We start from the raw sequence: 23,918 nt of genomic DNA on the forward strand, positions 1-23,918 counted from the left end.
CCGTATAAAATAAGAAGGAAAAAGTTAGCCCCTGTACACCCATAATGTACCCATACACTTATGAATTATTATAGCTGAGGAGACTTCTCTAGTGTTCATCTGTGATTAGTGTTCACAGATTGTGCTCGATTGATTGTTAGTTTTGTTATGCCGGTTAGGATGGGACAACTTTAACCTTTATCAGGTTGATGACATTATTTATGCCCCAGCATAGAACTGCATAATGTTAAATATCAGGGTTGCAGGCCTTTTCAGAGCCAAAACAATGCAGCGTGAAGTGTTGACTTTGTCTCCATCTAGTGTAAGGTTTTTTTTAAATATATTTGCAAGGTTAATTTGCTGACAGGTTAAGCAGGGCTTCATAAATAAACTGGGAATTGAGCGACGACATTTAGCTCCAGGGTAAATTATTAAAAGACAAGTTTAATTTGATGAAATTGTTTTTCTCCTGGTAAAAGGTATCGTGGCCCGTACGGGGATCGAACCCGCGACCTTGGCGTTATTAGCACCACGCTCTAACCAACTGAGCTAACCGGCCGTGCTTGCCATATCTTTCAGAACAGAACTAATAATAGAGGCCTATTGCTTTGTCGACCGTCTGATTTGAACACGCATAGTTTTGTTATAGTCTGAGGCAAGTATTAATACCAAAATGCAAGTAAAAGTCCTGCGTTGTGTTTCTGCCCATATGTGAATGATAAGCATATATCAAACATGTATATAACATGGTTATATTAGTTTATTGTTATCAACACAAAAATAAATGCTTGGGTTATTTCATTGTTACAGTAATAATCACACATACAAAATTCAATCAGTTGCAGGTAACATTATAATGCCAGAATTAACGAGCAAAGAGCAAAATGCATCGCAGGCAGGTCATTTTAATGTTGCAGTAGTTCATTGTGGTGAAACGTAAGAGGCAACCACATGCCATCATCTCCTTAGACTAAACTCTCTTTCACTCTCATCCGGCACCATCAGATTGTCCACCGAGTACTGAGCGTCGTCTCCTATGTCCTGGAAGAAGTACTCTTCACTTTCGCAACTTTGTGTTCCGTTCACACAGTCCTGGGCTTTGATCTGCTGCGGCTCGGCGCTGTCGCTGGCGTTACTTTCCTCCGCGCTGTCGCTGGCATCGCTGCTGTCGCTGGTCTCGTTGCTCTCATCGCTTTCGCTGCTGCTGCTCTCGCTGCTCTCACTGGCGGCGGCGGCGGCGAGGTCAGCGTTTTCACTGGTGTCCGCGCTCTCGCTGCTGCTGCTGCTGCTGTCGCTGGGATTCTCCACCGCCAGTAGGTTCGTGTCGTTCCCCTGTACGAACGTGTTGATGGTGGAGGGAGTGGGCTGTTTCTCGGTCAGGTGCACCGATTGACCCTTGACCTCTGTGCTGCTGTTGTCCTCCGCGCTCTGCACTTTGATGACACTCGCAAACTCTTGAACCCAATTCTGAAAGAGAATCAGCAGAACAAAGTGTTACTCAATACTAAAAACCAGCTAATGTGTTGTATATAAAAAAACAAGATATTTCTCCCACCTTTCGCACGTTCTCCTCGCTGCTCATGCTGTTATCTCTGGTTTCAGTCACGGTGTCATTCTGTGGGAATACAGTGGACAATATGTGCTATAAGTGGAGACCAGGATGACGTGCCACACATAACCAACTGACCAACAACAACTAGGTTTGACAAAATATTTAATTTGAATTAGTCTTACCCCATCATCATCCTCATCTGATTGACTGTTACTCTCCTCTGAAGTCTGTTTGCGGAAAAAGAATAATAAAGATTCAGAAACATTTTAAACATGGAGAATGCACTACATTATTTCTTTTGTTTCACATTTCTTTTAGTGTTACAGTTTGTTATTAACCCATCAATAACATACTTAATGTAGTTGAGTGATAAAAATACACAAAACAACCTACCTTGTCCTCCGATGTGGATTCTAATGAGACTGATTCTGACTCTGAACTCTGACTCTGGCTCTGACTCTGAAAAGATGATACAAGATAAATTCAGACACATTGACAGAGCATGGTTAGATTAACTCCATCCAACCGATAAGATCAAGGTAACTTACTTGTTCTGAAGTATTTTCCTCAGAGCTCTGCAACAGAAAGATGAAGGTGAAACCATTGAGGTGAAAATCAGCAATCAAAAGCTTCAAAGGGTCGTCTGCATAATAATTGATCCTCTTTGCTGAAATAAATTACCTGAAGCTCTGAAGTGTCATTTTCCGAAGATTGAGAGAGAGACACACTTTCCGTCTGGGAAAGGAAAACAAAGTCAGCACCCACCCGCGATACATTTAATTATACCTTACAGCTGCAACACGAACAATCATCACAATCGAGCTGTTGCTGCATGTGGCTCCAGACACACGGAATCGTAAACAATAGTGTCTGAAACGGGAATCGTCTCGAGCTTTGAGGAACGACACCTATTGTTCATCTGTTGGTCCGATTGTGTCAGAAGAGCACAACCTGCCTGCAGTCAGATGACTGATGTGTAAACAGTTTTGAGGTCCGGCCCTGTAACACCAAGAGTCAAATGTGATGCTTTAAGAGAGGACTGATTTCAGGTTGCACTCACCGAGTTGGAGTCCAGCTCATTTGATTCCGAAACAGCGTTGTTAAAAATCTGTCGTAAAGAAAACGCGGGTCATATTTAACGAAGGTGATTTCTTGATGTGCACAAGATGCATTGCTATGAAGAGCCTTTCTGCTTTTCCTGACATATATTAGGTCACATTTACACACTGCAACTGGAAACTGACATTATGAAACAGTAAGAAAATGTACAACCTGATAAGACATGGGATGATATAAAAAAAAAGAAATTCATGCTACGACTATTCTGGCCTAATTAATTGCGATTCCTGATATTATTGAATTAAAGTCAACAAAATATACTTCAAAATCGTAAAAATTGCACTTAGACATTCTCTTTGCATTTTCAAGAAACAAATGTTATTAATGCCTCACAGATAGGACACACATCTTCTCTTTTAAATGTAAATTAATCTAGAAGCAACCCGATATCTTAGTAAATGTGTCACAAATTGCACAATGTTTACATTGAAAACTGCAGATTTTTTGATTTACTGTTTCCATACTTACGGGGTTGGCAAAAACTGCTCCAATCAGGCAACACATAATCATGGAGACCTTCATCTGTAACAGATATACAGTATGTGATTAATATTGCTACTTATTTGACTCCATCATAAAATATTCTTCTGCATATATGCATGCACATGCATTCCTCAAGTGAAATTTGGGGTAAACTGGTGTGTATTCATAATTCACACACATAATGTATCAATAATCCAAACAACAAATACGACAAATGCAAAACATGCAGCAACAGTTGCCATGTGGCAAATTGGAGGCAGTTAAAAAAAAGTAAACGTATGATCAATTACCTTTTTGTCCGTTAGATTTAGAGCTGGTGTGAGAATGTCAGCGTTCCTCGTTCAGTGTTGGTAGAAGCAAGCAGGAGCCTTTTCTCAGCCACGTATGGAAAGCTGGCAGTTGAGGCAGTGATAGCTCTCAGTGTGGATATGATGTTGGAAACTCCAAGGACAACTGTATATAAGTCGTCTTCATCAAAATGATTGCATCACTTCCTTCCGGATGTCTCTCCGCTGTCGACACGCAAAGGTGTATTTATTCCGGCAGAGCAAGCTCAAAAACAAACACACACACTGGCACGATAATGGTCACACACACACACACACACACACACACACACACACACACACACACACACACACACACACACACACACACACACACACACACACACACACACATTGAGCTACTACATGTCCTCCGCCCCTCTCAAGTCCCCAGTGAAATATAGTTTAGCATACTAAACCATAGGGTTTGTGGTCTGTTGAGAAAACAAGCTCACCCACTCAGAGAGGAAAGGAGGACCAGACGGGGTCACGCTTGTTTCCGGTGAAGTGGATGTTTTTTTTTTTAAGTTTTCTTTACTATCTTTACTATCCAACAGTTGGAGTTTGATTGTTGCCTGATGATTAAATATAAAGAACAGGTGAGAGGTATAGTGCTTTGTGCAAGTGTTGAAAATACTTCAAAATAGAAAAAACAGAGAAATCGTACTTCACAAGGACACATTCATGTACTTAAAGCTAAAAATTATAAAAAAAAAAAAAAGGTTTTGTAAGCCATTGTCCTAGTGTAACCTTATGTTATTGCAAAATGGACTTGTTTTTTTGGAAATGGGGCATGTACAAGAGAAAGCCTAAATAAAGACATATTTCCTCCCCGACGGCCATAACTGTTTCCTGGATATCCATATATGGTCAGGCCTTAAAATAAGGTTACAGAATTCCTTGTTTAACCTCACTTTGGATTTCAACCATGCAAAAGAAACCTGTAATTAGACTGGATGTTCACCAGTCTGGAGCTGTTTGCCAAGAAGACCACAGCTCCCAGTTGTTGTAAGGTCCTGCTCTAGAGAAGGGGGAGGAGTGAGGAGAGGGATGATTTATGCTTGTTGTGGCACACAGAGCAGCAGTCAACAGGCCTGTCCTCAAGTTACTTAAGTTTATATGATGAATCCACCGGTTCAGCCAGTGTTATTGATTTTCTGAACCAAACTGTAGATTCACAGAAGGACACGCAGGTAATAGACGAGTGGTTCTCATATCTGCTCCTCCAGGGCCGGAGTGATGTAGGCTTCTGCTGCTCCCTGGTGTTTAATGAGCAGCAGCTGCCCAATTGTGGCTCGTTTGGAAACTCAACATAGTACTTTTGGGCCAGAGCAATGTGTCCGGCCCTCACCTATACACACTGGTGGAAAGGAAGTAACTAAGTAGCCTATAATAACTATTTTATTAACTTACTTTACTTTAGACTCCCAATCCAATACATTTCAGAGGGAGTAAAGTACCACTATTAGTGGCCAAAGGAAGACAGATTTGTGACAGAGTGACATCTAGTGGACACAATTATGTATTATTTCTGTCCTAAAACTATGTGTATCCGTTTCACAAATTGATTTGGCTTTTATTCTGTCATTAACAGTTTAGACACAACACACCTATTCACATATCAACTCCCAATTCTCTTAATTCATGCTTTGTATATACATTATAAGTCATTCATAAGAGTGAATTTACACAATTAAAATCACTCACAATTTGTATTCATAATGTTTGAGTAACACGACGCTGTTTCTCCTTACAGGCTTAGAGGTTAATGACACGTCCATCACTCTTAGATCCTCAACAACTTTACCACCAATAGTGGTGAAAGCCTGTTGAGATACATGGAAATGTTCTTTTACTTTATATTGCACTCGTAAGTTAAAACAGTAAAACATATTTAACAGTGTGCAATTAAACTCATGATAGATAGTGAGTATAATAAACCATAATATACAAGAGAAAACTCCTCCTAGTGTCCTCCACAATATTCCTTTACTTATACTATTTCAAGTCCAATATCATAATATGCAATAAATGTGTGTCTACCTGTATCAAAACTTATCAGCGGCCCAACTCTCTGTATATTTCCCCCCAAAACAGAGTCAAGAAATAATGTATGGGGTGATTATTTTGCTGTTTTCTTTAATCTCTTGAGTTGTGCAGGATCTCTTTCTCTCTCTCTCATGTCCCCTCTGTAGCCAAAAGACCCTCCCAAAGCGTGTGTGTGTGGGTGTGTGTGTGTGTGTGTGTGTGTGTGCACCAGTACAGCACACCAGTTTGTGTGGACAGTGTGAGCGCTGTCTCAAATACAAAAAGGACACCTTCACAGGTTCAACAGACAAGGCTTCTCATTTCTCCAGCAACTGCCAGCCTCAGGTAAATCCTCACTTCTGAGACTTCCATCGGTTTGGAAAGGTTATTTGTTAATTATCAAATCAAGATGTGTGTGACATTGCGTTGGGTCACAACTTTGCAGTTGAACTTGAACTCTTATGCTGGAGCCTCTCTCGTGATGGCTAAAACTTTACTCTGATGTTGACGTTGACTCCGATGCCTTCATTATTTTGTACATATCAAGAGATATATGACTATTAATATACAGTTTACATTATGTACCAATATACTGTACTCTATAGGCTGAATATACTACTATAGAGATTGAAATGTACTTATAGCTGTGCATAATCTACGACAATAGATTTTACATTTGTAAAACATCAAAGAGATCAAATATTTGTATTTATTTAATAGTGTGAGAGATTCATATATCATATAATAGCGGCTTTATATTAAAGATGAAAGGTTTATATGTGTCTTTTGTAACATCACAACAGTGTTATGAAGAGTAATTTCCCCTTGGGGACAATAATGTATAAAAGTTCAACACACATAAAGTGATTTATTGCTTTGGGTTCATGTTCATACGCCCACCTCCCCTCCCGCCGCCAACTATTTGGGGTTCTTATGGGCCGAACCAGAGCGCTATTGTTCCCTTGGACAGGCCCACTAGTGTCTGTTTTGTTTCCGTCCAGAGAGATAAAAAGTTGGTGGACTTAGTCAACTTTTTCCAGTCTGGTAGCTTCTGATGTTTACTTTAGCTCTGAATGTGACTTTTGAAAGAGGGTCATCCCAGAAGCCTGTAACCGTGACAACGGTGGAGGCCAATCCCGTAGCTCTGCTGGCCACCAAAGTGTTGGCAGCACACGGTTGGGCTCATTTTGTTTTCACTTTGAAAGATTTGCCAAGTTCATGTCTTTGTTGCGACAACTTAGAAGTCAGATTATAATTATATAGTGTGTTCCAGCTTGGCAGTGATTCACAGTAACACAAATTAGCACTTGTTATTACATTTTGTTTGTGTTTTTGTCCGGTGTTTGAAGTATTCCTTCCAATGTTTCAGGTATGAGGGCCTGCTCAGTATTCCTTTGCTTGCTGGCAGCAACGTTTGCCCTGTCTGTGAGTAATGTTTATCTTGATTTGACACTAATCTTTGCAATGAGAGGCCTGCAAAACAGAGCATGTGATGGAAGATTTGTTTATTGCAGGACTGAATGAATCATTATTAATTATCCCCACTATTTCTAGGTAAAAGGTAAACCCCATAAACATCATGGATTGCATAAGACTTCACATACAGCCAAAGAAAAGGTAGACTCTGAACTTTTATATGTATTTGAAACACAAGATGATTTCATGTTAAAGTAATATTTCCTTTTCTCCCAAATAAGGACATCATCATAGAGGAGGCGATCGAGCCACAGATCTTACCCACTTTAGTCACGTTTGAGGCCAGCAGCCAGGAGCAGGAAGACGAGGAACTGAGCTCCCAAGACAACGCTAACAAGGAGGAGGGAGAGTTGGAGGTGACTGGAAGGAGCGACAAAAGCACCGCGGTCCTGCTGAGCGAGGAGCAGCTGGTCGACCTGCTGAAGAAAGAAGCGGAGGACGAGCAGGAAGAAGCAGAGGAAGGAGTGCTAGAGGAGGAAGACGTGGAAATGGACGGAGGCAAGGTGGACGGGGAAGCTGAGGTGGAGGAGAGGAAGTTGGGTGACCAATTAGAAATGGAGGAAGACGCTAAAGAGGTGACCGATGAGGAAGAAGAAGAGAGTGTGGGAGGTGCTGAAATACTGGAGCAAGACGTTGAAGAGGTGGAGGTGGAAAATATGCCACTCAAGGAGAAAATAGCAGACGGAGAGGAGCGAGGGGCCTTGCTGGAGGATGGTAGCACAGAGTCAGAGATCCCCGTCGATCTCGACTACGCTGCTGATAGTGGCATTTTACAGCCTCTCCAGATTGCATCTGCTAAAATAAAACCCCACAATGATGAAACCCAGCCTCCATCAAAAACTGATGGTAAAGAGAAGGAGAGCAGTGAGAAAGGACTGCCCACCATTGCAAATGACTATGAAGGAGACATGCAAAACACGGAGGCACTGGACAGCGAGGAAGAGTCTGATCAGGACAGAGACTCAAAGGTCGAATTCAAAGACGTCGATGAGAAAGAACCAGAAGCAAACGTGGACCCTCAAGAAGCAAAGAGCAGTGCGGAGTTTGAATCGGGCTCCCAGGAGGCCGGGAAGGAGGAGGAGAAAAATAAGAATGACAGCGGGAGCAACACCAAGGGAAAAACAAAGAAGCAGAAGAAGAACAAGAGGGCAAGGAAGCACTCTCCGCAGAGCGAGGAGACACAGTCTGGACAGGAACACAGCTTCCAACAGGACCGTCAGGCGTCCGAGGGCAGCAGCATTAACAATGCAGTCCAAAAGGCAAAGAGAAGAAGAGCAGGAAAATGGGTAAAGCATACACAACATGCAGTACATTTGTGGTTACAACCAATATTTCTGGATTTAGATTTGATCACATCACAAAAGGGATTCTCAGAGTGACAGAGTTATTACTCAACTCCGATAAATAAGAATGTTATTTGTTGTTGACGAAACAAATGTATGTTAACATGTCAAGAGTTTGTGTTTTCATGGTTCCTTTCCAGGGTCCTTTAGTGGGAATAAATCCAGTGCAGATCAGAGCCACAGTGGATCTCTACCCCAGTGCCAGGCCCTCGCTCAGTGGAGGCGTACATCTCCCAGAAGCCCCTGTTGGTTGGTTTATTCCACACTCACCACACTGACTAATGCACTATCCCAACAGCCTCGCACGGAATCTGCTGACTAGATCATTTAGCTCAAACTTCCGCATGACTAGTGTCGCTCCGCTTCACGGTCACTACCAAAACACGGCTCGCCGCGCGGCTTAAGGAGTGAATAATGGAGATCAAGTTGAATTTGATCGCTGTACAAACTCAAAAAGGCCCGAGGAATGTAGGGGACGGTGGGTCGCGGCTGTAGCTCGTGGATTTCCAGTCGCCGCCACTCTGTAAAATAAAAACAAATCTGTCCTGAAAATGCTTCCTGATGATACTGTTGTTTTTTTAAATTCAGAAAAAAAGGCTCAAAGGTCACCGCTGTGTCTTTTCTTGCTAGATCCGTGTGACAACTTTCCCTGCAAACGTGGGAAGAAGTGTAAGCTCAACGCGGACAATAAGCCGAGCTGTGTGTGTCAAGAGCCGTCAGATTGTCCTGCCAGCATGAATGAGTTTGATCACGTAAGTAAAGACGTTCTATTGAAAGCTGAACTGCAACGGCGTTCGACGGCTGCTGGACTGCAACCGGTTGCTTTTCTCATTGATCAACTTCTGTAGGTTTGTGGGACGAACAACAAAACGTATGAAACGTCGTGTGAACTCTTTGCCACCAAATGCAACCTGGAGGGCAGTAAGAGAGGACATAGACTTCATCTGGACTACACCGGGCCATGCAAACGTGAGACTTAACCACTAGTTTCAACATTTTAGTTGAACTATGGTGCAGGGAACATTTGTTTGACCCTAATCTTTCTCTCCCAGTAATACCTCTGTGTGAGAACGCCGAGCTGATCCAGTTCCCTCTGCGAATGAGGGATTGGCTGAAAAACGTGCTGCTGCAGCTCTACGAACACGACTCCATGTCCTCTGGCTTCCTCACGCCTAAACAGCGTTTTAAAGTAAGATCCACTGGATTCTCAGGCATAAAAAAAAAAATACTTAAATAGGGTCGTCTATGTTATTAACAGTCTGTGTCTTAGATCTAAGTTATATTGGTGTTCTGTAACCCCGTAGGTGAAGAAAATCTTCGAGAGTGAGAGGCGTCTTCATGCTGGCGATCACTCCGTTGAGTTGCTGGCGCAGGACTTTGAGAAGAACTACAACATGTACATTTACCCAGTGCACTGGCAGTTTGCACAGCTGGACCAACACCCTTCTGACAGGTACATTTTATTCCTCTGCGCTGACAGTACACTCTCATATCGTATATATCATAAAAGCCACGCGTAAGCCGAATTAAAATGCAAACATACCATATATGTATTAGATTCTCGCAATAATCATAATTGGACGTTCGTCCTTCCTGCGCAGAATCTTGACCCACTCGGAGCTGGCTCCACTTCGTGTCCCTCTGGTGCCGATGGAGCACTGCACCTCCCGCTTCTTCCAAGAGTGCGACGCCGACAAGGACAAGCAGGTGTCCTTTAAAGAGTGGACTTCCTGTTTTGGCATCAAGAATGGTAAGAGCACTAACACTATGTAACCAGCAGGCAATGGTACACTTTTCTAATCGTTGATGGTTCCTCCTCAGAAGAGAAAAAGATAGTCCCTCATTGATGTTTCACCTACACGACATTTGGTAGGCAGATACAACATTTATAACGAAGAGATTTAACTAGTTATAACGAAAAACCAACAGGAAGTCAGACATTTTTTAACTGAAAGTGCCATAGCATGGCGGTTAAAACCACAAGGTTGTTGTGACTTAAATGACTGACATTACGTATCAAATTCCAGTAATAATGTAACATCACATACTAGAAATTAGTAATGGGTGCTCAGTGAAAACACTGCTTTTTTTATCCATGATTTGTTTCTATTTGTTTGCTATAATTCTCTATAATGCATTTCTAAATGACTATGACAAAAAGTGTTGTCATTTATTTGTCGTCCTATTAATGCCTTCTATCTATTTTCTCCACAGACGATATGGATACCAACCTGCTATTCTGAGTTGAATTTTTGTGTATCATCTCCTACACAAGCCTCCATGAACCTCTGTAACATAAGAAACTCTGACACGTACAGATGAAAGAAACTCATTTTTACCTCCTGCTGTAGAGGGCGAGTGTCGGTTGGTCATGGCTGTTATTTTTGTATCAGGCTTTGGATCTTTGTTCTGTAATTTAGTCTAAGCTGCTATAATCATTTTATTAGAATATAAGAAAGTGTTATGTTTTTTCAATGCCTTCCAAGCTTCGGGAAAAAGTTTACAACAGCTCATTAGTAGAAAGCTTGTTGTACTACCAGGCTTTAGAGTGATTTAGTGCAGAACTTCTCTTGAAATCAAGGTCACGTGTGCTTGTGTTACAGTAGGAAATGTAAAACAATAACTGTGTTTCTTATCTTTGCAGCAAATGCTGTAAATGTTCGTCTTTGCATCCTACATTCCATTGTAGCTCTGATTAAAGCTTTATTGACAGCAGTGGACTTCTCAATATCGTGACGTACAGTAGAATACTTCAGTGTTGTTAATGATGACTTTCCTTACAGTCCTGAAATAAAGTTATTGCATTATAGTGGTAGGAACATCAGTTTTATGCTCTGATGTCTTGTTTTATTCACTGATCAATTCCACCGTGACATGAAAGTATGACCTCTGCAGTTTTTCAGAATGCAAGTCACTGATACCTGGTTTGGGTTTTACCACGTAATCCAGAATAATGGCCCTCTGCAAGGTAAGAAAGCAGAAAATAGCCTTCAGCGTGGTCATGATGATAACCCTAACATGTTTTGAGATGAAGCGCTGGACTCTGATTGGCCCTTTCTCCGTGATCATTGAATCTGAAGTTCTCTATATAAGCCGTGCAAAGAAGCAGCTCTTCACCTGTCGACCATCTGCTGTGACTGAGATGATGTTCTGCATGCTGTGGATTGTCTTCCAGACCGTGGCTGTTGTGGTGGAGGGTGGAGTGTCTTCAGGGAGTGCTGAGGCGCTCGCCAATGGGGGAGTGAATAATAACGGAGCAGCAGCTGGCAACAATGCCAACCCCGGGGCTCAAAACGGAGTCCCAATAAACGGCGGACCCTTTGTGGCACGCTTAGTCCAAATTGGTGGCTCGGTTTTTATCCAGCCAGTCGGAAACCAAGCAGGTCAGGCTCCCGTGCAGCAACTGATTCCCATCAGAGCTCTCCAACAAGGTGGGGCGTTTCTTTTCGGGCAACCGGGCGCAGCCAACGTGAATCCACAGGTGACTCAGGGTGCTCAGGGTGCTCAGGGTGCCACACTGTTTGCTGTGCTGCCACAGAGAAATGCTGGAGGGAACCCACAGGATGCCCTGTTGACCCCCGGCCAAGTGCAGCTGATCTCATTGGCCGAGCTGAACAACCAGCGACAGCCGGGAGCTGCCAGAGGGAGGGCAGCCGGCGGAGTGAGGTTCCAGCGTTCAGCGGGAGTCCGCCAAAGGAGGACGCCGTCTCCGGTGATGAAGGTGATGGCGGCTGAAGAGGAAGAGGAGGAGGAATGCTCCGGGGTGGATGTCGAGGAGAAACAAGCAAAATGAGACCACACAACTGTCAGATCTCTTATTCATCCCCTACATCCTCTCTCACTACTCGCTGTTCATGCTCAAATGTTCATAACTAATGACCAATAAATGAGGAAGTCAATTGTTGAATCTTTATGGTCTTTATTCCAATTCATCAACAAAATACATATTTAATTGTACATCATCTTTCGCCCGAAATATGTCCAAACACAGAATAACATCAACCATTGCCGAGTTTCTCTCTCTGATGTTATTTGTGTGTCAGACTGGTACAAATGATGCACACATTTCTATTTGTGGTATTGCAACATGGTGATTTGGCTCCCTAAATATGAATAACATCTAACAACCTAAACACTCACATCATTGCAGAACAGTTTTTATAAAGCCAGTGACATAATGAAAAATAGATTCCTCCATGAATTAATAAATCGTATATTTATAGATGAATGCTTATTTACATAATTACATTAGAAAAAAATATTTCTCAAAATAATTTAACAGCAAAAACATTCCAATTGTATGACAGTGTATAATTAGTCTACATCCCCAGACCAGACTACCACAGAGGGTGTTTACCTGGTCTGCTGTGGGCTGCTCAGTCAGCAGCAAAAGAAAAAAAAAACCTTTCCCAGACAGCATCAGGACTGACAACAGAGCCATCCAACCACACTGGGAATGAATGTAATGGATCTATAGGCCTACAGCTTGAGAAAATGTGCTGTTGTTGCATGACAGATACAAATCTGCTCCTGTCATTCAGCAACATCAGAGGTTTTTATAAATTAAAAGCAGTTTGACACTTAGTAATCATCACCGTTGAGTTGTTGTGCAATGACAAATTTAAGGGTGTGTGTGTGTGTGTGTGTGTGTGTGTGTGTGTGTCTTTAAAATCAGCTTGAGACATATATAAACTGAAAATTATAGTGAGGCCTCCCTCCAGACATGCCTGGGGGATTTATTTTAACTTTGCATTAAAATAGAGCAGCAGGAAACATGACATTTGGTAAGATGTCTGCTGAAGTCGCAGCCATCTTCTTAGTGTGCTGCTTGTTTAGTTGAAAGTTTAACTCCATTTCAGCATAAACACATAATTTCTTCATGCATTTCTTCTCTATAAAAGCTCCTGAAGAGTTGTTGTTTGCCTCCTGTGGCCACAACCCGCAACCTTTGGGTGGTTCATACTGGTTCCTCGTCAGTAGCTTCTAGAAACCTCCACGAACCCTTCCCGAGGCTCTGAATCACTCTGTTGTCGTTTGAGGTCACTCTGTACCGAGAACAATGTCACCCTTTACATTTTTTAAATCTTGTATGGTAGAAAAAGATTATGTCATATCACACATAGGTTCCAATGACACATAGGTGACAAATAAGAGCATACAAACAAGTCAGTGTTCTCCTCTCTAATTGGCTCGTTAGAATCTCTGGGACCGATAAAAGGTGCTCTGAATTCAGAGAGAGAACGATAGTCCTCCTTGGCACATAACGGCTGAAAGAAGAACACCCCCCAAAAATAATAAGGTATGTTTTGTGCAATGTAATGTATTCAGTTTTAAAATACAGAAACAGTCACACTCTACGTAATATCATGTATATCACCACAACAATTTCAATTCCACGAATAAAATGTGTATTTTACAGGTTTCAGCGTGTAAAATGAAGCTTCTCCTCTATACAACATTTGTAGCAACCGTCTGCTATGTGAGTACTGTCTGTCTGTCTGTCTGTCTGTCTGTCTGTCTGTCTGTCTGTCTGTCTGTCTTTAAAGCAGTGCATGTAACTTCTGTCTCTTTACCTATTCCCAGGTCAACGCAGGCAAAGTAAGAAACATTCCTACTAATACATTCTGTGTGATTAGTGGAATAATCCAAATTTAGATCACGACCAGAAACAAATGCTTCATCTCCCCCTTCACAGAAACAGAGAATGATGGCAGCTATGAACGCTATGAACGGAGGAATGATGGGAGGTATGAACGGAGGAATGATGGGAGGTATGAACGGAGGAATGATGGGAGGTATGAACGGAGGAATGATGGGAGGTATGAACGGAGGAATGATGGGAGGTATGAACGGAGGAATGGCGAACGGAGTGATCCCTGGGATGATGGCTGGAGGCCTGAACCCACGGATGGTAGCTGGTGGCGGAGCAGGGTTCATCGGGCAGCCGCAGGTACGTTTATCAGGTTGTCATTCGATTAAGTTGCTTCGACAGGAAAGAAAATGACACGACGTTATCTGACAGCGTGTTTCAAATGAATGAAGAGGAGTTGGGGTCTTGGATTTTATTTAATCTAAATTGTTAGACTAATTGAAGTAGATTAGGATGAAAATGATTCATTTAAATTTCATATTGTTTAAAACAAAATAAATGAGCAGTACATGGTATGGTATTGCTGAGTTTGGCAGACATTTTTTTTTACTCTCACTACACCACAAGATGGTGCTCTCTTGTTGTTTCCCTTGATAGTCCCAGCTGTCTTCAAAAACTCAAGCATTTGGCACCAGATTAAGCATTATGACATTATACAACAATATCTGCAAAGATAACTGATCTTTCATGTAAACAATTTTAAATTTAAATTAACATATTTGTATTCTCTCTCTCTCTCCCTCTATCAGTTTTTTCCAGGAGTTCCTGCTTTTGCTGCACCCGCCCCCTTTCCCAATGTGTACCCAGTCCCTGCAGTCAATGGGGTTAGTGTCCTGTTAACAACATGCATTATTTCATTCTGGTTCAGGCTTCAGAGCAACACACACAACAAAAACCCATTGATTTATGTCTTCCTACCAGCAGTTTCCCTTCATGGGTGTTCCTCAAATGGCACAAATGAATCCTCCTCAGCAGCCTCTGATGGTAATCACTCATCTCCATCACTGATTCTCAGTCCACGACACACTTTGACTATACAGTAGGTACACGATTTGTCAAAACTGAACACAATCACTAAATCGTGCTGCCTTGGTGTAGGGGATCACAGGTGGTGGAACGCAGCAGCAGCTCCCCCTTCAGCCCGATCCTTTCAGAAGATTCAAGGTAGGAACCAAGTCAACTTTACTGCATGTGAATACTGATGAAAGCTGGCTTATTGTTGTTTTTATTTTACTCCACAGCGTCAGCTTATGAAACAGGATAACATCTTAAAGACCACCGTGGACACTCAGGTAAGATTGTGTCATTTTCTTTTGTCTCGCTGCGTTTTCAATTCATTTTCTTTATTTGTCTTCATTCGTTTTATTAATTCGCTCTATGTTTCCTCAGATTCCAGCTCCAACTGAAACAACGACAACAACTCCCTGTCACGAAGAAGATCTCCATCGAGATAACTAAGATGACACTTTAATAACTTGTAATCAAACATACAAGAATGATCAACACACAAAACTTGATTTTGTCTATCACCAATGACCATGGAAGTTTTGTGTGTTATGTGTTATTTTAAAATGAATCACAGTAAAAGATATATAATAATAAATAAATAAACTGATGTGATTTTAACTTTCCAATAAAATAAATCATACTTAATATGAAAGTTTTCTTCTTTTCATTTTCTTTTACACAATATAAGAAAAAACACCACATTATAAAACAGAAATACGTCTCATGAAAGCTGAACAATTACACTGAGAAAATGTGATGTTTTGAACAAAAGTAAGAAGAGTTTTTTTGTGTTTCACTCACTGCAGTTTCAGCTAATTGAAACGAGAGAGGAAGTACACGCTATAAAAAAATGTAAAATCATGAAAAGTCCATCAAAAGCGGATTGCGGCAAAAATGATTATCTCTAATGCAGAAGCAGTCAAATCTCCAAACAGACTCACACAGCGGGTGTAATGACTAATTGAATTTAATTGAATTGAAATGAATTGTTTGCTGTGTATCTCCCGCATGAATCCCAGCTCGGCCAACTCTTACTGTCATACCCACGATTTACCAATTAGATGCCGACATCAGTCAACGCATGATGAATTACTTCTGACAAATGTCTGATTATAAGCTCTCAACTCCTGTTTGCCTTTTTTTCCTCATGACATGCCAAAAAAAAAAATACACCCTGAAGCTCCACACTGAAAAATATGCACATAAACTTTACAATCTAGCGAAGACGTAAGACGTGGGTTATCTATCTCTTCAACTGAGACTACAAAATGTTTGGAAAGTGGAAAGTAGATAGAGCTTTAAATTCAGAAACATTAGTGGATTGTTAACGCTGGCCATGTCATGGTGTTTGGAGACATGACTTACACCTAATAACATGCTTCCTCTGCTGTTGTGAGTGTCTGAGTGTGATGCCATGAGGAACGTCTGTCACGCTGACCACACATCGTCTGGATGGGCCGGCAGCGGTCCGTCACAGCTCACACAGACAGAATTTAAAAGGGGATCCGTATCAGGTGAGGAGACAGGCACACAGAAATGGAAAGCACAAAGAGAGGAACAGTAAGAGGATTTTTGTAACGCTGTGAACATTTTATTCCTGTCATGATGAAATTTGAAACAAGGCTTGTGTTTTTACCGACTGTAGGACATCATGAAGCTGCAGACTGCCACTCTGTTTATCTGTCTATTCACGACAAGCCTCGCTCTACCAGTGAGTTCAATCTCTTGCTAAAGTGTACGTTTCTCTTATCTTATCTAAAATGGAAGATGAATTGTTTTTTTTCTGTGTTTCACAGTTGCAGATTGGATTTATTGCAAGCAACAGCAATGAGGTAAATCTCTGTTAAATGTTAAAGTTAAAAATCCCTCGTCATTTAGGAATTTAACCAATTTGCTTTTGTGTGTTCAGATCCTAAGACTGAATGGACTAACACTTGCAACTCTTGGACAAACACAGGTACTGAAAGTGCACAAGATATTTTGTTTACTACCTTAAGTTAATGCGCTGATAAAATGCATGACATTTTGTGGAACCAACTAGACCACATCCCTTCTTCTCCAGGCGTCTTCGATATTACCCCAGTTTGTGCTGCAGCAGCAGCAGCAGCCCGAGCTGCTGCTCACTCCACAGATGGTGAACTTCAACCCTCAAATGACCAATCCCTTCGGCCCCCAGGGGCCCCAGTTGTTTCTCCCGAATCAGGGCAACCATTTTACGCCCATGTTCGTTTCCAACGGCCAGCAAGAGCAGCTCGGTCCTTCACAGGACCCCAACGCTCCTAATGGCCCTCAGCAGGCCCAGAACCCTTTTCAGGTATAACAAAGCAGCACGGTGTTACAGTGAAAGTGTTGTCTAATTATTCTGGTTCATCACTTCAGCTGCTGCACTTATATGGAGAAATGAATAACTCTTATATAATTCCTTTAGATGTTTCCACATTTTCAATTCCCGTCTTATGGATTTCCTCAGCTTCCCAGACAGCAGGTATGTTGGGAAACATATTGACCTGTGTGCAAACTTAATATCTTCATTAGATGTTCCCAGGAGATTTAAATGGATTTATCCACAGGGCTTTCCCTACATCGTGCCTCCGTACGGCTATCCCCAGCAGAGGAACACTGTGCTGCTGCAGCCCAACAACGGTCAGCAGAAGTTGGAGAGACCCACACAGCGACCCCGGCTCCCTCTGCAGGTGAGACGTGACATGACATAAAGCTCTAAAGAAGATGTGGATGTAGAGACCATTAGAAGCAGTGTGGGGGTTTCTGGCACAAGTCTGAAGAAGTCAAAACTTCAGGCACACTTGGAGTATTTAGAACAGCGTTATTGCTTAGAACATGCCTTTCAGCTTGTGGCCTTCATTGGGTTCAGTGTAGAAAAAACAATGTAAAAAATTATTTTAATATGATGTGTGTCTATATCAACCTCCCTTTGCCATTTTGAATTAAGGTTGAGAACCTGCAGCAGACTATTATAACTAAAGTGAAGACTTAATGATGATAACATAGAGGCAGATGCTGAGTCATGTTCGGTAACTATGATGCAAAGCCGACCCCCTAACCCTAACCTCTAACCCTTACCCTCTTCTCTTTGGCGTTTGACACCATGTACAGTGTTGATTTTATGTGTATATGTGCATACTTTTTACCTTTTTATTTTTAAATTTTATTTTATTTTATTTTTATCTTGTGCGGGCAGTGCACCCTTTTATTTTCTTATTATTTTAATTATTTTATTTGAGTTTTATCTGATTTTATCTGGTTTTATTTGCGTTTTATCTTATTTTATTTTATTTTATATTGATTCTATCCTATTGTGTCCATCATTGTTATTGCGCTTCTGTTGTGTTGAAATGTATTTATTTACTGTGAAGCACTTTGGAAACCGTTGTGTTTGTTTAAATTGTGCTATATAAATAAAGTGGATTGGATACTTCTTACCCCTAACCCCTAACCCTTTTTTTTGCATATCTCCCTGTTTTAGCAGGCTTCCCAGCCTAATGTGCAAACAGAAAGAGTGAGTACACTACACACCCATGTGTAACATTTCACCATTAAACCAAGCAAGTTGATGTGTGTACCAGTTAAATCTAATTCTATTCTATCCTTACTATCTCTATCAGACGTGGCCATTGGGGACACAGAAAGAGTCTCCAACAATTCCTCCTTATCCCCGTGGCGACACATCTGGCCCAGGGGTTGATGAGGTAGGAATTTAAACATTCATGTGCACACAAATACAAACCCTGGTTTGTCCATGTCATTGTGTTGTGCAGGATTTAATTCAGAATATTTCAACAATGATTGTTTTTAAATGTTTCTCCAGGGTCAATCCAACTTCCCCTTCCTGTTTGAGCCTTAGATGTCACCTGGCAAATAACAACGAGATGATCAGTCAAACATTCATTTCTGTGTGTTCCGCCACGTCACGCATTCTTCAAAATGTGTGGAGTGTGTCATTCTTCTCAATGCAATTTATTTGGACTCAATTCCTTTTATATTACTCTGAAACTGTCTTGTTTGTGTCAATAATCTGCTCCTTGCTCTTATAACACGTCAAATAAACAACGTTATCAAAGTCATTTGTTTAAGAATTTTATTCTGGTTCACACCTATGTTTGTAACAGAAAAGACAATTATCTTCTTTAAAGTTGTTCAAACTTGTAGTCGCTGGTTTCTTCCTGGGGGAAAGTGTGAGATAAGAAAATTCGTCAGCAGCAGTTATTTTTTGCAAATTAATGATGATGGATTCAAATCAGTTTGACTGCTTTAACACCCTCACCAATTAAAGCCTTCAGTAATCTTCTTCTGGGTTGTCTTCCTCAGCAAAGATATTACCAAGTTTAATCTTGAATATAAATGAAATTATTCAAATTAATCAAACGAGTGAGCTTCATGTGTGTGTGTTTGTGTGTGTGTGTGTGTGTGTGTGTGTGTGTGTGTGTGTGAATGTTATGTACTTACAGGCTTCACAACCCCAAACTCAACCGAGATTTTGTTCTTCAATTCGAAAGAGAGAAATTATTATTTTCATTAAAAATATTATATCAATAACAAACATAGAATGTCCTATAAATGTCAAAAAGCTTACCGGCTGTGTGGCATTGTAGAAGAGCTTCACGTATTGCTGAAATTGAGATGAAGAAAAACAAAAAAATCATAATGCTGTTGTTGTTGAAGCCTATAGAGTCGAAAAACAAAGGCTTAAAATATATATTTGAGTGAAATTAAAGTTTGATAATAAGCGACTATACCCCATTCTTTGGAGCTTCGTGTCTTCCTCCCTGTAAAACAATTCAAATCAGAATGAGTGTCTAAGCTTCCATCATGTAATCATTGCTTCAAAGAAATAACTTTATTACCCGATGGTGGTGAGCTCCTCTTCCTCCATGCTATGGATGGACTGTCATTAGTATTCATTGATAATGAAGTCTTTATCTTTCTTCTTATCATTTACCTGTAATACAACGTTGTATTGAAATTGATTCTTCACTCACCTTCAGCATCAGAAATACGTTCTCCCCCTGTAAGATTTTCACACCGAGGATCAGTGGAGTCATATCATTTCATTATCTGCTGTATTCAACAACACAGAGTGGATCGATCCTCAATAAAAGTAAAATCAAGTCATTAACTGTAGTATTTACCTCCTTCAGGGTTATATCAGTGACGTTCTATGGAAGAAACGTAACACGGTTAGTTGAACACTTTAATATCCAGTTGGGTCTTTCATGTCAAATATATAGAAAGTAAACTATAACATTTCTCATGATATTACCTGAAGTGTAACGTTGTCAACCTGAAAAGGAAGGAAATCAGAGTTTTTCCCAATTGTTCTGGTGAATACGAGTGTGTTAATATCGCATTGAGAGATAACAGGAGGCCTACCTTGAACACGGGGGAAAACACCTAAAACAAGAAAGACATGATTGAATACGGTATCTTCATGTAGTTTAAATACACTTTGCAGGGACATTTGAGGAAGTGAGTAAAGTTTAGATTAAAGCTACAGACATGAAATACAATGGAATTAAAATGGCAACAAATAAAACTGAAGAAAAATAAAATAAATGTAATTTTTTATTTTGTCAAGGTACAGTAGAGGTCGTTGAAGTTTGACTTTCTGACTGTAGGATATTGTGTTATACAATTCATAAAATAATATAGATCATAAATAGTTGTCATATGATGTACGTACAGGTATTCAGACTCATGAAAAAGCATCTGGAGTGAATTAAAGACGAGGTAGGCAGAAACCCAATTAATTACACTTTTGTCTTGTTTTCATTGGAGAGCATCTTGTCATTGTGAGCTTACTCTCGCACCGGGGTTCTTCCTGTTGGGCCTCTTGCCTCTTTTGTGTCTCGCAGCTTGCCTGCCGAGTCCAGGAACAGGGACTCCAGACTCATCTGACGTGAAACCGGGAACCTGTGTGAAACACAGAAAAAGTTCCAAACCCCCAACCTTGTAGTTAAAGGATGAGCCGCTGCACCCACTGAGCCAAAACCGCCTCCACTTAGCACATCTCATCTTGTTTGTTTCATGTCTAAACATCAAAGTGTGGTTTTAGAGGGAGTTGTATGGTGTAACTATTGACTGATGGACAACAGGTTATCTGCTCAATATGCTGGTTGCCTAGCAACGTCACTGTGATGACAAGAGTCTGGGAAGTCCCTGAGACTGGCGGCCAGAAAAAAAGCTGGAGCATAAAATTTCCCATAAAATGAAAACATGTAATTGTTCGTGCAACTAAACAAACTCTCGTAAAGAGTATTTCCCCAAATGTTCAAGTAATTCTTTAATTGCACCAAACTGGATAAGACTTTATGGTAAATACCTGTCTATTGCCCCGAGCCGAGACTTGAGAAGGTCTCCCCCGTTCATTCCTGTCGGTCCCTTTCATGGGGCTCCATGGATTTCCATTTTGTGGTCTTCCATTTGGTAACCAAGGGGGCATCTCATGTCCCTATATGCCAAACAAGAACACAGACCGGAATCACTGATGGGCTGAAACCGCCGTGTCATCACAATGAAGTAATAACTATACGACTTGAACCAGCAACACACCCATACTGGGTGGCGAGAGTCCCATCCTGGCCAGTCTCCACCTGACCCCCCGTCTCCGTCTTCCGGGGCTCGTGTCACCGATTGGTCATCGTCTCCACGCTAAATGAGAAATTATATGAGAAAAGACAGATGGCAAAATGACCTTTGGAACGTGTGTCTATACTTCTCTGTTACCTTAGAGTCCGGCTTGGGTCCACCAGCAGGCGGAAACCTTTCATCCTGCCATGGCCTCCAGAAATCTGGCTGAGCAGCTGCTGCTGACAAAAGTAAAGCTGCAATACACAAGACCCGCATCGCTTCTGAAGAACCTGCGAAAAAAAAAAAAATGTTAATCTGGACTCAAACAGATGTGACATTTCACATCACAAGTCACTTATACAGTAACACTCACCTGTGCTGTGTGTGTGTGTGTGTGTGACCCCTCATGCATCGATACTTATATCAGACATTGAGACGTTGAGACACACCGGACTCACAAAACAACACATCTTAGTCACGCTTGTGCAAAACAGCAATTACTACACACATTAAGCTAAGCTAATCTCTTGATCCCTGTTTTTTAACAACACATGATACATGATTGCAACAAGGATTAATAATAATGAAAAAACTGGCAATAGAAAACCTCTTTGTAACATTTACATGAGTGTACTATGACACGGTTTTGGGTATAGCAGCATTTACTTATAGAACAAAAGCAGATGAGAGGAAATGCAAGCTTGGCTGGGTGTTGCCTGTTACCTGCCTAAGCCACTAAGTCACTAGATTTGTAATAAGGCCAGGTGTTCCGATGTCTGACATCTGTTTTCTGATTTGACAACACTTAAGGGTGGCGAATAAATTAAATTAATATTCTCTATACTTAAACTGGAATTTAGATTTTAATTCCAGACAAATCCAATGCATTATATTATATATTATATTATTTCTAATATGAGCTGTTAAATGAATGCTACACATCCGAGGTGTTGTTTTCATGTCTCAGGTCATTAGCCACACCTTGACACGTGGAAGTGGAGGATTTCCTAATATCTGCAATTTCCCAACAATGCCGTATGCTAATGAGACGGCATCCGGTCCTGTAACTGTATATAAGAAAAGCTCGAGCTTTGGGGAAATACAACCGCCTCCTCGACTATCTGCCAAACAGTCTGCTGAAGTCCTGAAAAAGGTAATTCCATGAATCTTCTGCTTCTGTATGTTCTGTGTGAGGTTGCTGGTGATTTTGCTGATATTATGGAAAAGCTGAGCAACTCTTTTATTGTAACAGGAAAAAATAAAGAGACCATGATGAAGGTAGTACTTCTGCTTGCATGCCTCCTGAGCCTCACACTGGCGCAGCCCGTAAGTGTTACAACAACACTATCAACACCCATGCTCATATGCTCACGCCATCATTCTTATTGTAACAGTATAACAGCAATATGAGACTTGTGTGGTTTTCTACAGGTGGACATGGAGCACAAGCGACTTGCTCGCTCATCGTCTAACTCCGACTCTGACTCCGACTCCAATTCTCATGAGGTGAGTGCTTTCTCCATCCTCTACACTTCAACATTCAAATCCTCTGAATGTCAACTTCTGTAAAATCATTAGAAAATTGCCTCTGCTGTATGTTGACAATGAATCATTCTGATTTCCTTCAAGCGTTCCAACTCCAACTCCAACAACCAGCTTACCCCTCAACAGTATCTCCAGTTGTTGTTGAACATCCTACAAGCTTTAACTCCACCGCCTGCAACGACTGCGACCACCGCAGCGACGACCACGACTACAGCCGCTACGACAACTACTGCAGCTGCCACCACTCCTGCCCCTGCCACTACATAAATGCTGCTAATTAAAAGCTGACATTTCACCCATCGGTGAATAGAAATCATTATTGAATAGATTTGTATTAATCAGCGCTGGTTTGTGTCAGGACGACTGCTTCTTTCTCTTTTCAAATTTAAAACAATGCTTTCTTAACACTCATCGTTCTAGTTCAATTCAACTGTGTGTGTGTATTCTTTGTAGTATCTGCTTAATAAATTTCATTAACTGGAAAACAGATTGTTCTGCTTATTTGCTGAAATCCACATGAGAAAAATGAATGATCTGTCTAAGACAGAAAGAAAGACAGAAAGAAAGAAAGACAGAAAGAAAGAAAGAAAAAAAGACAGACAGACAGACAGACAGACAGACAGACAGACAGACAGACAGACAGACAGACACAAAGAAAGAAAGAAAGAAAGAAAGAAAGAAAGAAAGAAAGAAAGAAAGAAAGAAAAACCCGTCTCCACACCTTCACTATTTCCCAACAGCTCTGAGTGACTCTTGTGGTGACTGAGGGCAGAATGAGCCACCACATCCATGGTTTCATCACATTTCTCACAAATATTAGAAAT

General features: G+C 41.1%; 6 protein-coding genes across 7 annotated transcripts; 4 read left to right on the forward strand and 2 right to left on the reverse strand.

Moving 5' to 3' along the window:
- Positions 1–721: 721 nt before the first annotated feature.
- scpp1 (secretory calcium-binding phosphoprotein 1) lies at positions 722–3,609 on the reverse strand. Its single transcript, XM_084004367.1, has 9 exons — positions 3,424–3,609; positions 3,119–3,172; positions 2,592–2,639; positions 2,213–2,266; positions 2,080–2,106; positions 1,925–1,990; positions 1,714–1,758; positions 1,535–1,594; positions 722–1,446 (listed from the first exon to the last, which is right to left on the reverse strand). Exons 2-9 carry the CDS (start codon positions 3,170–3,172, stop codon positions 937–939), a joined length of 864 nt encoding a protein of 287 aa, XP_083860493.1. The 5' UTR covers positions 3,424–3,609; the 3' UTR covers positions 722–936.
- A 2,128-nt stretch (positions 3,610–5,737) lies between these two features.
- sparcl1 (SPARC-like 1) lies at positions 5,738–11,116 on the forward strand. 2 transcript variants are annotated; one of them, XM_084004236.1, is made up of 12 exons: positions 5,780–5,832; positions 6,577–6,662; positions 6,857–6,912; positions 7,042–7,104; positions 7,185–8,249; positions 8,447–8,555; positions 8,937–9,058; positions 9,155–9,275; positions 9,359–9,495; positions 9,611–9,759; positions 9,908–10,056; positions 10,521–11,116. In XM_084004236.1, exons 3-12 carry the CDS (start codon positions 6,859–6,861, stop codon positions 10,547–10,549), a joined length of 1,998 nt encoding a protein of 665 aa, XP_083860362.1. In that variant the 5' UTR covers positions 5,780–5,832; positions 6,577–6,662; positions 6,857–6,858; the 3' UTR covers positions 10,550–11,116. The 2 variants fall into 2 exon arrangements, with proteins under 2 accessions (XP_083860361.1, XP_083860362.1); XM_084004235.1 differs by lacking the exon at positions 6,577–6,662 and having other exon boundaries at positions 5,738–5,832.
- Positions 11,117–14,150: 3,034 nt separating this feature from the next.
- scpp9 (secretory calcium-binding phosphoprotein 9) lies at positions 14,151–15,450 on the forward strand. The gene is made up of 6 exons (XM_084004479.1): positions 14,151–14,256; positions 14,706–14,780; positions 14,881–14,940; positions 15,055–15,120; positions 15,198–15,248; positions 15,346–15,450. The coding sequence occupies exons 1-6, from the start codon at positions 14,152–14,154 to the stop codon at positions 15,412–15,414; spliced, it is 426 nt and encodes a 141-aa protein (XP_083860605.1). The 5' UTR covers position 14,151; the 3' UTR covers positions 15,415–15,450.
- A 1,051-nt stretch (positions 15,451–16,501) lies between these two features.
- Positions 16,502–18,983, forward strand: odam (odontogenic, ameloblast associated). Its single transcript, XM_084004448.1, has 10 exons — positions 16,502–16,524; positions 16,610–16,675; positions 16,761–16,796; positions 16,874–16,921; positions 17,027–17,278; positions 17,393–17,449; positions 17,535–17,657; positions 18,449–18,481; positions 18,588–18,671; positions 18,791–18,983. The coding sequence occupies exons 2-10, from the start codon at positions 16,616–16,618 to the stop codon at positions 18,824–18,826; spliced, it is 729 nt and encodes a 242-aa protein (XP_083860574.1). The 5' UTR covers positions 16,502–16,524; positions 16,610–16,615; the 3' UTR covers positions 18,827–18,983.
- Positions 18,984–19,062: 79 nt separating this feature from the next.
- LOC311009960 (uncharacterized protein) lies at positions 19,063–21,836 on the reverse strand. The gene is made up of 14 exons (XM_084004426.1): positions 21,706–21,836; positions 21,532–21,630; positions 21,302–21,430; positions 20,782–20,892; positions 20,353–20,373; positions 20,243–20,263; positions 20,112–20,138; positions 19,962–19,988; positions 19,827–19,856; positions 19,719–19,748; positions 19,556–19,591; positions 19,429–19,464; positions 19,247–19,312; positions 19,063–19,145 (listed from the first exon to the last, which is right to left on the reverse strand). The coding sequence occupies exons 1-13, from the start codon at positions 21,823–21,825 to the stop codon at positions 19,259–19,261; spliced, it is 741 nt and encodes a 246-aa protein (XP_083860552.1). The 5' UTR covers positions 21,826–21,836; the 3' UTR covers positions 19,063–19,145; positions 19,247–19,258.
- Positions 21,837–22,651: 815 nt separating this feature from the next.
- On the forward strand, positions 22,652–23,579 carry LOC311010006 (uncharacterized protein). The gene is made up of 4 exons (XM_084004489.1): positions 22,652–22,702; positions 22,802–22,875; positions 22,981–23,055; positions 23,179–23,579. Exons 2-4 carry the CDS (start codon positions 22,819–22,821, stop codon positions 23,359–23,361), a joined length of 315 nt encoding a protein of 104 aa, XP_083860615.1. The 5' UTR covers positions 22,652–22,702; positions 22,802–22,818; the 3' UTR covers positions 23,362–23,579.
- Positions 23,580–23,918: the final 339 nt, after the last annotated feature.

The sequence above is a fragment of the Eutrigla gurnardus genome, assembly GCF_963514095.1.
Source record: "Eutrigla gurnardus genome assembly, chromosome: 3".
In the NCBI taxonomy this organism is placed as follows: Eukaryota; Metazoa; Chordata; class Actinopteri; order Perciformes; family Triglidae; genus Eutrigla; species Eutrigla gurnardus.

What these genes read in the sequence shown, in the direction of transcription:
- scpp9 (XM_084004479.1), top strand. Translation starts at nt 14,152, where the DNA reads ATGAACGGAGGAATGGCGAACGGAGTGATCCCTGGGATGATGGCTGGA. An exon ending in GGTTCATCGGGCAGCCGCAG is followed by an intron (nt 14,257 to 14,705) that starts GTACGTTTATCA and finishes TCCCTCTATCAG; the next exon opens with TTTTTTCCAGGAGTTCCTGC. An exon ending in ATCCTTTCAGAAGATTCAAG is followed by an intron (nt 15,121 to 15,197) that starts GTAGGAACCAAG and finishes TTTACTCCACAG; the next exon opens with CGTCAGCTTATGAAACAGGA.
- LOC311009960 (XM_084004426.1), bottom strand. Translation starts at nt 21,825, where the DNA reads ATGCGGGTCTTGTGTATTGCAGCTTTACTTTTGTCAGCAGCAGCTGCT. An exon ending in GACCCAAGCCGGACTCTAAG is followed by an intron (nt 21,631 to 21,705) that starts GTAACAGAGAAG and finishes TTTCTCATTTAG; the next exon opens with CGTGGAGACGATGACCAATC. An exon ending in CTGATATAACCCTGAAGGAG is followed by an intron (nt 19,989 to 20,111) that starts GTAAATACTACA and finishes AAAATCTTACAG; the next exon opens with GGGGAGAACGTATTTCTGAT.
- odam (XM_084004448.1), top strand. Translation starts at nt 16,616, where the DNA reads ATGAAGCTGCAGACTGCCACTCTGTTTATCTGTCTATTCACGACAAGC. An exon ending in AGGCCCAGAACCCTTTTCAG is followed by an intron (nt 17,279 to 17,392) that starts GTATAACAAAGC and finishes TAATTCCTTTAG; the next exon opens with ATGTTTCCACATTTTCAATT. An exon ending in CTCAGCTTCCCAGACAGCAG is followed by an intron (nt 17,450 to 17,534) that starts GTATGTTGGGAA and finishes ATTTATCCACAG; the next exon opens with GGCTTTCCCTACATCGTGCC.
- sparcl1 (XM_084004235.1), top strand. Translation starts at nt 6,859, where the DNA reads ATGAGGGCCTGCTCAGTATTCCTTTGCTTGCTGGCAGCAACGTTTGCC. An exon ending in CACATACAGCCAAAGAAAAG is followed by an intron (nt 7,105 to 7,184) that starts GTAGACTCTGAA and finishes CTCCCAAATAAG; the next exon opens with GACATCATCATAGAGGAGGC. An exon ending in GAAGAAGAGCAGGAAAATGG is followed by an intron (nt 8,250 to 8,446) that starts GTAAAGCATACA and finishes GTTCCTTTCCAG; the next exon opens with GGTCCTTTAGTGGGAATAAA.
- LOC311010006 (XM_084004489.1), top strand. Translation starts at nt 22,819, where the DNA reads ATGATGAAGGTAGTACTTCTGCTTGCATGCCTCCTGAGCCTCACACTG. An exon ending in GCCTCACACTGGCGCAGCCC is followed by an intron (nt 22,876 to 22,980) that starts GTAAGTGTTACA and finishes GGTTTTCTACAG; the next exon opens with GTGGACATGGAGCACAAGCG. An exon ending in CCGACTCCAATTCTCATGAG is followed by an intron (nt 23,056 to 23,178) that starts GTGAGTGCTTTC and finishes ATTTCCTTCAAG; the next exon opens with CGTTCCAACTCCAACTCCAA.
- scpp1 (XM_084004367.1), bottom strand. Translation starts at nt 3,172, where the DNA reads ATGAAGGTCTCCATGATTATGTGTTGCCTGATTGGAGCAGTTTTTGCC. An exon ending in ATGACACTTCAGAGCTTCAG is followed by an intron (nt 2,107 to 2,212) that starts GTAATTTATTTC and finishes TTTCTGTTGCAG; the next exon opens with AGCTCTGAGGAAAATACTTC. An exon ending in GCGAGGAGAACGTGCGAAAG is followed by an intron (nt 1,447 to 1,534) that starts GTGGGAGAAATA and finishes ATTCTCTTTCAG; the next exon opens with AATTGGGTTCAAGAGTTTGC.